Source organism: Moschus berezovskii, chromosome 2 (genome assembly GCF_049115385.1).
Source record: "Moschus berezovskii isolate FMDL1 chromosome 2, NW_MosBer_1.0, whole genome shotgun sequence".
Taxonomy (NCBI): domain Eukaryota; kingdom Metazoa; phylum Chordata; class Mammalia; order Artiodactyla; family Moschidae; genus Moschus; species Moschus berezovskii.
Genome location: NC_142461.1, coordinates 42,097,514 through 42,110,766, shown reverse-complemented (window position 1 = coordinate 42,110,766; position 13,253 = coordinate 42,097,514). Strand labels below are relative to the sequence as shown.

The following is a 13,253-nucleotide window of genomic DNA, read 5'->3' as shown; positions in this document are numbered from 1 at the left end:
TAACCTACAGGTCTAAATTTTTTCCTCATTTTATACTATTCCCTTCTATTTCTCTAGATGCAAACTACTGAATTAGAGGAAAGCTTTTCCAATCCTTAATACCAAATGGAATATAGCTGTCTATTTTTAACAGCACTTTAGGCTGTAACTTTTTTGGCCCTGCTATGTGGCATGTGTACAATCTTAGTTCCCTACCAGGGATTGAACCACGCCTCCTGCCACTGTTAGTGTAGAGTCTTAAGCATGGACTGCCAGGAAGTCCCAGTTATAACTTCTAATGCCACTGAACACATGTTCCTGGGAAGATCACTTCACAAAAGCGAATGACTGCTTTTTCCATTCTGGTACTGATGGGCAATTCCTACTACTTTCCATTTCTATGAACTGTTTAAAGCTGTATTATTCTATTCAACTATTCTATTTTTAATAAAAACTATAATATTTTTAAATAAAAATAAACCACTGACTCAACACTGTTTCTATTTTTATTTAAAATCTATTACAGATTTAGGGTCTTTCAAGAAACATTCCATAAACCTAAGAATTTACAAAGATAAACAGTTTAGTGCCCACAAATGCAATTGAAAAAAAAAAGATACTCACCACATCCTTTAGAAGACTTGGAAAGGCCTACTAAGGCCTTTCTTACAGGTATCCTTAACATACTGCTACAAATAAAACAAAGAACAGCTATGTTATGATAGAAAAAAACAATTCCAATAACAAACTTTTCAGTAATATTTTATGGGTTTAAAGCATTTCCTATACATATTCTATTCCATCGAACATTTCACAAGTCCTAATATTGTTTCTCAAACTATAGAGATGAGAATACTCCATCTCAGATAAAGTAACTGACTTTTACACCATCAAGAAGCTAAGGAAGAGCTGCTAGTATATAAATATGAGCCTTCTAATTCTATACAAAAGGCAGTTTTGTTGTTTTCAATTATAAACAAATGGTCAAACTTAAATACAACTATGCAGTAAAATAAATTCCAAGAATTAGCTTATGTAAAATAAAGCCTACCTTTCTGCCTTCATTCCCTGCTAATACGCATTCCAAAATTCTATGTTCTGAGCAGTTACCTACTAAATGCTCCTGGATATTCTGAGCCTAAGATATTCACAAGACTAAGCTTGAAAAAGTCTGGAGTACCATTTTCTGTGTCAAGTAGTACATTTATCATTCAGATTTGCAATTATTTGTTTATGTGCCTGTTCTACCCCCCGCCCCCGCCACTGTATTATAAACTTCTTGAATCTTTCTATCCCTACCCCCAAGGCTCACGCACAGTAAGCTCTAAAAGAGTGGTTCTCTACAAGACACAATTTTGTTTCCCAGGGAACATTTAGCAAGGTCCAGAGAAATTGTCTGTGGTCATGATGAGGGGAAACCTATTGGCATCTAGTGGGTAGAGATCAGGGTGCTATTAAAGATCCTACAATGCTCAGGACAATCTCCCATAGTATAGAATTGCCTAAAGTGCTGCAGCTGAGAAGCCCTCTCTAAAGGATTTGCTGAATTACTGAAATAAATGAAAGTGGGTTACAGAACTTAACACCAATTAAAGGTGTACATAAGCAAACACTGAAAAGTTATTTGATCTTTTAGAGTTTCTTGTCCATTCACTTGATCATATGGACAAAGCATTGCTGAATCAGATACAGGACAAATTAAAAATCAACAATCAATATTTCATCAGTTCAGTTCAGTTCAGTCACTCAGTCGTGTCCGACTCTCCGCGACCCCATGAATCACAGCACGCCAGGCCTCCCTGTCCATCACCAACTCCCGGAGTTCACTCAAACTCATGTCCACAACAACAGTGTAAAAGATTTTAATTACTATTTTGTTCATGTCCAATACAATATGAAACTGGTGCCTACTTTAGCTAAGAAATCCACGAGGACTATTTGTATTGAACACCCAGCATCAAATGGAGGACTGCATAACCCCAACATAAGAAATACATACTTGCAAAACTTTGATAAGTGCTTTACACTTACTTGACTACCTTGCAGGGACAGAAAAAATCAAATATAAGATGGGACAGTGCTAATGATGAATCATTTCTAAAACTAGACTGGACACGTTTTGGTACAGGGATAATACCACTCCACATTCACCATGTATCCTGCATCCATCCACTTCTCTACCTCCAAGGTACTATCCTATTCCAAGCCACCATCAGCTCTCGCTTGGACTATTAGAACAGCCCCCTAACAGGTCTCCTGGCTTCCACACTGCTCCCATTGCCTCTCCCATCTTCCCAGGGGCCGTGGCCTCGGACTGAAATGCTCTTTCCTCAGATCTTTCTGGGCCCTCCTCATCCTTTAAATTGCTGCCTTAAAAGGCATTTCTCAGGGAGACTTTCTTAGACCAGTCTAACTAAAACTATGGTAATTACTCCCCAGTCATATCACCCACTTAATTCTTCCTTGCAGACTCACTTCTAGTTTATAATAGACGCCCAGTAACTATTTGCTAAATGAGCTCTATCTCTACCATTTGGCCATCACTTCCACTTTCCTGGCATTAAAGAGGTAGGTGTAGGTGCTCTGGCAGCCTTGTAACACCCTGCTTAAAGATGCACATACAATTCAGTGGGGAAAAAAAAGACTTTCAGTAAAAAATCAATTTGATGTTTATTCATCAGAAAGAGTTCATGTTACATCTTCTATACTCTCAAAATCTTCTGTTTCTGAGCAGAGTTGTATCTGATCCATGCTTTTACAGTACATGTACATGCATTAGGTCCCCCAAATTTAAACAACGTAGCTTTGTCATTTGCAGTGCAACCTTTGGGCCAACTGTCTAAATGTCCCTTTCTTCCCCACCAGTGAAAATGGTAATAAGTGCTTCCCAATGCAGTCCTTGCACAAAACCAAAAAACAACACAAGAGGCATGCACAGTTGCTAAGGCAACGGCGGCCAAAGATACCCTGTACCAGGTACGTGTTAATTTTGGGGAAAAGGCTCAGTCTTTAGGCCTAAGTCACGGACACAGGTCCTCTGCAGGAAGGGGACAGTCTTGCATTCCCGTGCAAAGCGAAGGTCACCCAAGGTGCAGTCGGGCCAGCGTTCCCCAGGGCCTCCAGGTTTCCTCCTACTCTCTGTTCCATCAGACCAGAGATCTTGCCTAACAGTCCTCACCTGCCGGCTCTCGGGGGTTCCCGAGGAGGCGGGGTGGACGAGGCGCAAAGTCAAGGACAAGAGGAGAATGAGTGGGCTGAGACAAAGGAAACAGTCTCGTTAATAAACAAACGCCGGGGGCTGGGACACCTCAGCCTTCTCACCCAAACACGACCTCACCTTCTCCCTGGAGCCGCCGCGGCTACCGTGCAGAACTGTCTGCAATACACCGACCCCTTCAGAGGCCGGGTTGCTCATTCAATATGGCGGTCCCGGGTATCTCCGCCAGCCGGGCCTGGAAGAACGGAAAGCCGGGAGGGACTAGAAACCCCATTTCGACAATTTCCGGCTGATAGAGTTCGGCAACTTCCGTCGGCTTGACAGGGGGCGGGGCGGAGGGCGTAGCACCCGGGAGGAGGCCGGGGTGGGGTTGGTGGTGACGGGGGCCGGCTCGGGCCCGCAGTTCCGCCGGAAGTGGCCTGTCGGCTGAGGCCGAGCGTTTTCGGCCTTCTCCGGCACCCCCAGAGGGCGGGTCCTAGAGTCTTCGAAAACCTGGGAGGTAGCAATTTAAGAAATAGCCATGTTATTAATTGATTTCCAAACGCAAAGAAAGGCCAACGGATACATTGCGGGCCATTAATTCAGAGCCTTTGCTTTTTACGTTGAAGAATCTTAACGTACTTTGACCTTTAACCTGCGGCCGGTAGCCCCGAAGAGAAACGCCTCCGTTTCTATATAAGGGATTTCCGGCCTTTTACGGCCCTTTTTTGCCTCAGCGCTGGGCGCTGACCGGTTGCGCGCCTCTTTTTCTTCGCTGCCTCCCAGGTCTAGATTAGCCGTCGCCATGGGTTTTGGAGACTTGAAAAGCCCTGCTGGCCTCCAGGTGCTCAACGACTACTTGGCGGACAAGAGTTACATAGAGGGGTGAGCGCATTGGCCCGGGTCGGCAGGGCCGGGTTGGTGGGGCCACGTGGCGCCGCCTCGGCCTCGGCTCGAGGAAGGGAAACCCGGTCCCAGGGCTCTCCCGGGGGAGTGGGTTGCGAGGGAACAAGGGTTAAAATGTGCTTTTTCCGCATGCTTAACTCCACCAGGTTTTTCCACGTCTTTGCTTAGTTAGCAGATGTAAGCCTGTAGCTCCATGTTAGCAATTGCAATTTCTGAAGAGGTCTGAGTGGCAAGCATGTCTCAGGGTATCGCGAAGAACCAAATAAATGATCCCTGATCCTAAGAAGCTTATTTGTTACAAAAGACAGAGCAGCTTAGGTACCCCGGTGACGAAAGGGCGAGTTCGTAGCGTTTATCATTCATTTGCTGGTGTTTGTATCACTCCTTATAAAAGTGTGTGTAATTACGTTTGTATCATCGGCAGGTATGTGCCATCCCAAGCAGATGTGGCAGTATTTGAAGCCGTCTCCGGCCCACCACCTGCCGACTTGTGTCATGCCCTCCGTTGGTATAATCACATCAAATCTTATGAGAAGGAAAAGGCCAGGTAAAATTATCTTTGTGTTTGCTTGAAGAATAGAATGCTTTCAGAGCTTAAACTCGGGGTTTTCACGCGACAATTTAGGGTTCAGGATATCTTAGTTTTGTTGGGATATTATGAGCTAATTTCTCCCTGACTTGCGAAGGGCCAAGAGACCGAAATCCTCCCTTTTTTTCACGTAGCAGGTAGAACGTGACCATATTAAAGGAAAAATTGGTCAATCTAGGAAATAGAAAATTTTATTCAAGCCACACTGAGGATTATAACCTCTGAAAACCTCCTCCAAAACTTGACAACTGTTCTCTCCACATAAGTAAGACAAGGCTGTACATTCATTAATGTATTATTTAATGACAGTTTATATAATCTATGTCTACAGATGCGAACCAGGTCATGGTTCATCATGACCCAAGATTAAGAAGAAATATTTCTTTAAGAGGGTTGGTTAATGCATGTATACAATGCAGCCTAGAGGGGAGGGAGGTGGTTCAAGTGGACTAAGAAAAATTTTATTTTTAATTTTTGTTTTGCCACAAAATATGAATTTTACTTGATCAAAAACAGCAATTCAGCTTTTCCCCACACTGCCCTGCCAGTGTGCCTGACCCTGATCGGGGGTCGGGACGGGGGCACCTCTGGGATGAGCGGGTCCTTCTCCAGTCTTCTGAAACTGCTAACAAGAATGGAAGTTTGGGGAGGTAGACTCCAGTCCACTAAGAATGGAACTGAGGATACTTAATGAAATCTCAAAATACTCATTCTGAAAGTATATCATTGTCCATATTGAATATATTGTTTCACATGGTACTGATGTTTGTTGGGTGAGAAGCTAAACATATATATAAAAGTATTTACCAGGGACAGTTGAAGGGTAAATTCTTAGTACAAAAGAGATTGTTTAATTGTAATGAAAACAAGTTCTCATGTGTTATGTGAAAGGGGACATGATGCTGATCTAGTAATATTTGATTAATTTTTTTCAAGCCTGCCAGGGGTGAAGAAAGCTTTGGGCAAGTATGGCCCTGCTAATGTGGAAGACACCACAGAAAGTGGAGCTACAGATAGTAAAGATGATGATGACATTGATCTCTTTGGATCTGATGATGAGGAGGTATGGCATAAATTGACTTATGTATCATTGTGCTTAAGCACAGGCTCTAGTCAGAATCCCTGGGTTTTAACACTGGCTTCACTTAAAATTACCTGCCTTTTAAAAATTCTGACTGGCTACATGATGAATAAAATGAAATCACCATCTTTCGGCTGAGCTCATGATAGATTTGCTTTTTTCTGACAAAGCCGGTCTTTGTTACAACCCACCAGCTTTATACTGAGGAACAACCCACTTTGTGAAATACATGAAATTTTTTCCTTTACAGGAAAGTGAAGAAGCCAAGAGGCTAAGAGAAGAACGCCTTGCCCAATATGAGTCAAAGAAAGCCAAAAGTGGGTCATTTTATAATTTGTGTCTAATTGACTTAATAGATTTCACAATGTGAATAATCTTTTTAAAAAACTAACCTCCAAAGTAATTTCCTTTCCTCCCCATTTTGTTGAAGTAGAGCTTCAAAACTTCCACAGCTACTGGTCTGCAGCTGTTCTTAAAGGTAGCAGCTGTGGCATTCCACTGTGGGAAAGAAACTGTCACACAACTCAACACCTCTTTCTCAGCACAACAGAAAGTGGGCATGTGTGTGACAAACACAAGGTGTGTGTTCTATACTTTTGTGTGGCTAAGGAGGTGATCCATTTATAAACAAATTAAGAGTGTTAAGTGACTTGGAGTAGGGCAGAAGGAATTGTTTGAACCATGCTGTTTCTTGTACACTTTTTAAATTTTTTTAGAACCAGCACTTGTCGCCAAGTCTTCCATCTTATTAGACGTGAAACCTTGGGATGATGAGACCGATATGGCAAAACTAGAGGAGTGCGTCAGAAGCATTCAAGCAGATGGCTTGGTCTGGGGATCTTGTGAGTTTAGTCTTCTCTTTTTGACGCTGGCATCTGCATAGTTTCCAACTGTGTCAATTCTAAGATTTTTTTTGATCTTCTTTTCAGCTAAACTAGTTCCGGTTGGGTATGGCATTAAAAAACTTCAAATACAGTGTGTCGTTGAAGACGACAAAGTTGGGACAGACATGCTGGAGGAGCAGATCACTGCTTTTGATGAGTATGTACAGTCTATGGATGTGGCTGCATTCAACAAGATCTAAAATCCATCATGGATCAGTGCCCTTAAATAAAAGTTTGAAAGACAACCCTTGGCTCTTGATTTCTAAATAAGAAGGTGGTACTTACATTCCATTTTAGAGGGAAGAAATTCAGTGGCTAGATAATTCATAAATAATGTAAATTTAGGTCAGCATTGTCATTCAACATTTAGCCAAAAAGAAGGGGACTACCTAATATGAATGTGTGGCTATGCATAGATGTAAAGTAGATTTTATAAACAAAAGTGGACTTAGGACAACTTCTCTACCTGTTAGTGAAGTCCTCTGTAAGTGGTGATACGACTTTTACTGCAGTATTTCAAGTGTTTATATTATTGGAGAGGTACACTTGACTGAGAATTTGTACTAAGAGTTGTTTTTTTTTCTTTGACCACATCACTTGGCTTTTGGGACTTTAGTTACCTGGGTCCAAGGCAGTTAACTGCCACGAGTTGATTTTAGATTAATTTGGCCCATATATAACGGTTCAGTTACAAAGTTACCTAATATCTGAGCTGACTCCTTAATGAGAATATTCAGAATATCTTGAATCATAAGAAATGAGTGAAAAACAGTTAAAGTGCTTATGGCAATACCAGGCATGTGGAAAGTAATATCATTTTTGTTGGATAGTTAAACATTTGGAGTTAAATGAATTAAAGGCCAAGACTAACTCATTTTGTAATTGGTGACGATGGCTGACAGTAGTTTGTTGTGACCTAACGTCTTCAAGCTAGGGTCTACATGTGACTAAAATCACAAAAGTCCCAACTAAAAATGTTACATGAGTTAGGATGTGTGCTTTACTAAAAGATACCTACCTAACCCAGAGCGTGGTTTCCCAGTGGTGTTAGTGGTAAAGAACCCACCTGCTAATCTAAGAGACATAGGTTCAGTCCCTGGGTTGGGAAGATCCCCTAGAGAAGGAAATTGCAGCCCACTCCAGTATTGTTACCTGGATAATTATGGGTGGACAGTGGTCTATGGGGTCACAAAGAGACACAACACAAAGTGATAGCCCATAGGCAACCTGGAGGAGGGGAGGATTCGCAGAATTTGTCATGAATTGAAACCTTTATCAAGGCAACAATTCAAATTTTAAGTGATGCCTTTTGTACTGTTCAGGGAGAATTTGTGTTGAGCCTGTGTAGTAGTGTGTTTCGGGAGGGAGGCCTAAAGATTCTTCAAGAGATGGGAATACCAGACCACCTTAGCTGCCTCCTGAGAAATCTGTATGCAGGTCAAGAAGCAACAAAATTGGACATGGAACAACAGACTGGTTCCAAATTGGGAAAGGAGTCAAGGCTGTATATTGTCACCCTGCTTATTTGACTTAACATGTAGAGTACATCATGTGAAATACTGGGCTGGAATCAAGATTGCCAGGAGAAATAAACTCAGATATGCAGACGACACCATCCTGATGGCAGAAAACGAAGAACTAAAGAGCCTCTTAATGAGAGTGAAAGAGGAGAGTGAAAATGCTGGCTTAAAACTCAACATTGAAAAAAAGATCATGGCATCTGGTCCCATCTGCTACTGCTAAGTCACTTCAGTCGTGTCTGACTCTGACCCCGTAGACGGCAGCCCACCGGGCTCTGCTGTCCCTGGGATTCTCCAGACAAGAACACTAGAATGGGTTGCCATTTCCTTCTCCAATGTGTGAAAGTGAAGTCGCTCAGTCGTGTCCGACTCTTAGTGACCCCATGAACTGCAGCCTACCAGGCTCCTCTGTCCATGGGATTTTCCAGGCAAGAGTACTGGAGTGGGGTGCCATTGCCTTCACTCCATGGCAAATAGATGGAGAAACAAGGGTAACAGTGATAGACTATTTTCTTGGGCTCCAAAGTCACTGCAGATGGTGACTGCAGCCATGAAATTAAAAGATGCTTGCTCCTTGGGAAAAAAACTATGACCAAACTAGACAGCGTATGAAAAAGAGATATTACTGACAAAAGTCCATCTAGTCAAAGGTATGGTTTTTCCAGTAATCATGTATGGATGTGAGAGTTGGATCATAAAGCTAAGCACTGAAGAATTGATGCTTTTGAACTGTGGTGTTGGAGAAAACTCTTGAGAGTCCCTTGGACTGCAAGGAGATCAAACCAGTCAATTCTCAAGGAAATGAGTCCTGAATATTCACTGGGAAGACTGATGCTGAAGCTGAAACTCCAATACTTTGTCCACCTGATGGCAAAAAACTGACTCCTTGGAAAAGACGATGATGCTGGGAAGACTGAAGGCAGGAGAAGGGGACGACAAGAGGATGAGATGGTCGGATGGCGTCACCGACTCCACGGACGTGAGTTTGAGTAAGCTCCGGGAGTTGGTGATGGACAGGGAAGCTTGGTGTGCTGCAGTCCATGGGGTCACAGTGAGTTGTACATGACTGAACAACTGAACTGAACTGTGTGGTAGTGTTTGGGAGGGAGGCCTAAAGATGGGTGATTGATCCCTAGGCTGCGGTTCATGAGTCTCGCTTGGGTGAGGAAGTGGAACATTCTACCTGCATTTGTAAGTCTGGCTAAGTCTGTCGGGTGGGGGATCTTCAAAACTGAGGTGGTGCTACAGTTGAGTGAATGTACTGAGAGTGGTACTGTGGTCAAATGACAGTCCAGTGTTGGAAACAGCTGCATGTTAACAGGTTGCAGTACACTGAACATTTGAGTATATATTATATATATTTTTTGAAAATGTTTTTTACTTGGCTGTAGCTGGTGTAGTTGCAGGAGGGGACAACATGATGAGATGGATGGCATCACTGACTCAATGGACATGAGTTTGAGCAAACTCTGGGAGATGGTGAAGGACAGGGAAGCCTGGTGTGCTGCAGTCCATGGGGTAGCAAAGACTTTGACATGACTGAGCAACTGAACAAGAAGTCTTGGATGTGGCATGTGGGATCTAGTTCCTTGACCAGGAATCAAACCCAGGACCCCTGCATTGAAAGTGTGAAGTCTTAACCCGTGACCACCAAGGAAGTCCCTTGAGTATATATTTTTTTTGCAGTAGTAATTTTCAGAAAAGTAAAGCTTGGGAATTGTAGACATCCAAAACTGTTCATTTTGTAGTCTGTAGGCCACTTCACTTTTCACTTTCACACATTGGAGAAGGAAATGGCAACCCACTCCAGTGTTCTTGCCTGGAGAATCCCAGGGACGAGGGAGCCTGGTGGGCTGCTGTCTATGGGGTCACACAGAGTCGGACACGACTGAAGTGACTTAGCAGCAGCAGCAGCAGCAGCAGGCCAAAGATTGCAACAGAGCCAGTCTAAAATCACTGGAAATATTTTCAGGTTGTTATGATTATGAGAGCCAGCAGAGGGCAGCACTTGATTTTGTGGCGAACAGCGGAGCCTGGAGATTCTGGAAATGATATGGAAAAGCAGAGATGTCGTAGCCTAGAGAAGAGCCAAAAATAATGCAGTCACTGACTTGAGTACCAGATAGCTTGAGTACCAAGAAGCTTGACCAAAATGTTAGGTATGAAAGTCATTAATTTTAAACTAATGATTAAAAATGTTTTTAAGGGGCTCCCCTGGAGTCCAGTGGTTAAGGCACAGTGCTTTCACTGCAGGGGACACGGAATCCTGATCTGAACCAAGATACTGCAGACCACGCTGCCGAAATATAGGAAAAACAATGGTTAAAAGTGAGAGTAAAAAAGTTTAGTCAATTCAAACCACAGCTGTCTGGTAAGTCTTAAAATAATGAAGCATATGACTTTAAGATCTTGACTGCATGACCCTAAAATGGTATCTTTTAATGTCACTTAAAAAGATAACATTAATATCATTCAAAATTCTAGAGTTTTTACAGTGAAGTCTTCCAGTCCCCCAGGTTTCCCATTCACTTTCATAAAAGCCACCAAGGTCACCAGTTTCTTAGGTCTCTCCAGAGCTAGTCTAAGCATATGTATAGACTAATTGTAGCATACTAATTATGGCATATGATGCAAATTTCTGCATCTTAAGTTTTGTCCATAGAAATAGACTTGGATATCTTTAATTCTGTAGAGGTACATAAAAGACTTCCTCATTTTTTAACAGTTATATAATCCATTTCCTCATATCTTAGTCTGGTTGTTGGATCTTTGGTTTACTTTCAGTTTTTTCCTATTATGAGCAATGCTCACATATTCACGTGAGCCAGTATTCGGAATTGTTTTTTTGAACCAGTATGTTCAGAAGGCATAGGTATACATAGAGAAAGAGATTTTTTTTCTGTTTCTGGTCTTGGAATAAGAACCCCATCTTTTTTGATATGCTCCCTAAGTGATTACCTGACGCTGAAACCTTATTTTTTCATATTCGTCCATCTAGTATAAGAACTGGGCACAGTGTGGGAATTCAAAACTGATTCATTCAGTGTCACTATGTTAGATATTATAAAATAACAAAAGGAGTAGCGATGGTTCAAACATCCTTAAAATTGTTAGGTTGTTTTGTGATTAAATAAGTACGGTCATCTTTCAGTATCCAAGGGTGGATTGGTTCCAGGAACCACCCCCAAACCTCAGGTACCAAAAGCCTAAGATGTTCAAATTTCTTTTATAAATGGCATAGTATTTGCATACAACCTACTAGCATTCTCCTGTATTAAATCATCTTGACTATTTATAATACCTGCTGCTGCTGCTGCTGCTGCTGCTAGGTCACTTCAGTCGTGTCCGACTCCGTGTGACCCCATAGACGGAAGCCCACCAGGCTCCCCCATCCCTGGGATTCTCCATATCTACAGGTTCTACATCTGCAGATTCAACCAACCACAAATCAAAAGTTGCCAGCATGTGACAAATTGAAGTTTTGCTTTTTGCAACTTTCTGGAATTTTTTCAGATATTTTTGATTTGTGGTTGGTTGAATCTGCAGATGTAGAACCTGCAGATAAGGAGGGGTCACAGTAATACAAAAGTCTAGAGACTCAGGGAACGCTCGAATAAAAGTTCTTTAGAAGAGTTAGGACTTGAGTTGGATAGATCTTAATCAGTCATTCATTTAAAAAAGAGAAAGTTCCAGGATGGTGTGAAAGGCAGACTGAGAAGGAAAGAATGAGAACAGTTTTGGGAGGCAATTAGACCAGTTTGGCTGGATTTTGTAGTGTCAGTTTGGGATTATTAACAGACGGGGTCAGGTTGTAGAGACATCTGAGTTATAGGCTGGCTCATTCTGTGAGGGCAATGGGGAGCCTGGTTTCCAAGCCAGAGAATGACAAAGGCAGAGCAAAGTGGAGGTGGGAGTGGGTGGGAGGGGTGGAGGGGGGTGAAACAGATGAAAGGAATTAAGAGGGACAAATTTAAAATAAGTCACAGCAATGTAATTTACAGTGTAGGAGATATAGTCCATAAAATTGTTGTAGCTTTTTATGGTGACAGGTGTTAACTAGATTTAGTATAGTGACCAATTTTAATGTACATAAATGTCAAAATACTAGGTTGTACACCTGAAACTAATATAGCCTTGTATGTCAACAATATTTCAGTTAAATAAAAAAGCTCTGATCTGGAGATCTGTGGACAGAAGCAGGGAAATAAGATTACTGTTTTAACAACAGAAAGGGCTAAATCATGGCATATGTGAAAGTTTTTAAATTTAATACATTTACTTTAGAAAGTAATGGAGACTATAGCAGCAATGAAAATGCTTGATTTTTTCACTGGCCGTAACTATGAACTATAAGCTTATGGACAAAGACAGAGATACAAAAAAGAGTTGTATTAGTGTTTTTGGATGTGTGTTTAATTGTTTTCCAAACAAATACATTTGGCAATGACAGTTATTGTCCATAAAATAAGTGCCAAAAAAAAAAGTGCATGCCTTACATACTATGTCTAATATGAACCCCATTATAAGCCTGTGAGATAAAGCAAACACTACCATCAGCACTTAACAGATAAGGATACACCTCTGAAAGATCATTCCCAGTTATTCACCTAGTAAGTGAGAGAGAAGGAACGCAAGCCCATGTCTTCATGGGCCAAGTAATATATTGGCAACAGAATGGGGAAAGTTCTTTCCTTCATTTAGACAATTTGATCCTGTTTCATCTAACCCTTGCTTCATACCCTCAACTAGGAAAAGTAAGACAACAGTATCACATAAGGATATACTTAAAATTAAGAAAGATAAACAGATATTCTCTCCATACGTGCCCTGTATGGATAATAGTTGCATCTAGAAAATGTCCCAAATGAAAGTCTGTCATTTGGAATGTCATTGTCCTGAATAGCTTTTAGTAAAGTGAAATGAGGGAAAATTGCTCAGTCATGTCCGACTCTTTGCAACCCCATGGACTATACAGTCCATGGAATTCTCCAGGCCAGAATACTGGAGTGGGTAGCCTTTCCCTTCTCCAGGGAATCTTCCCAACCCAGGGATCGAGCCTGGGTATCTCACACTGCATGTGGATTCTTTAGCAACTGAG

General features: G+C 41.8%; 2 protein-coding genes and 2 non-coding genes across 5 annotated transcripts in view; 3 read left to right on the top strand and 1 right to left on the bottom strand.

Annotated features, from left to right (window-relative positions):
• Nucleotides 1-3,471, bottom strand: part of NDUFS1 (NADH:ubiquinone oxidoreductase core subunit S1) — a 31,156-nt gene extending 27,685 nt beyond the window's left edge. The window contains exons 1-2 of one of the 2 annotated variants that reach the window (XM_055397553.2): nt 3,317-3,471; nt 604-668 (exon numbers count right to left, since the gene is read on the bottom strand). In XM_055397553.2, coding sequence (XP_055253528.2) covers nt 604-664 — 61 coding nt within the window. In that variant the 5' untranslated portion in view covers nt 665-668; nt 3,317-3,471. The remainder of the gene's footprint in view (nt 1-603; nt 669-3,316) is intronic. The other variant, XM_055397554.2, reaches the window with a different exon arrangement.
• A 420-nt stretch (nt 3,472-3,891) lies between these two features.
• EEF1B2 (eukaryotic translation elongation factor 1 beta 2) lies at nt 3,892-6,880 on the top strand. The gene is made up of 6 exons (XM_055398469.2): nt 3,892-4,060; nt 4,506-4,628; nt 5,607-5,733; nt 6,002-6,068; nt 6,468-6,593; nt 6,681-6,880. The coding sequence occupies exons 1-6, from the start codon at nt 3,981-3,983 to the stop codon at nt 6,833-6,835; spliced, it is 678 nt and encodes a 225-aa protein (XP_055254444.1). The 5' UTR covers nt 3,892-3,980; the 3' UTR covers nt 6,836-6,880.
• On the top strand, nt 5,846-5,924 carry LOC129538748 (small nucleolar RNA SNORD51). The gene has a single exon (XR_008682290.2). It is a non-coding gene; the product is annotated as a small nucleolar RNA SNORD51 (small nucleolar RNA).
• On the top strand, nt 6,196-6,329 carry LOC129538750 (small nucleolar RNA SNORA41). The gene has a single exon (XR_008682292.1). It is a non-coding gene; the product is annotated as a small nucleolar RNA SNORA41 (small nucleolar RNA).
• Nucleotides 6,881-13,253: the final 6,373 nt, after the last annotated feature.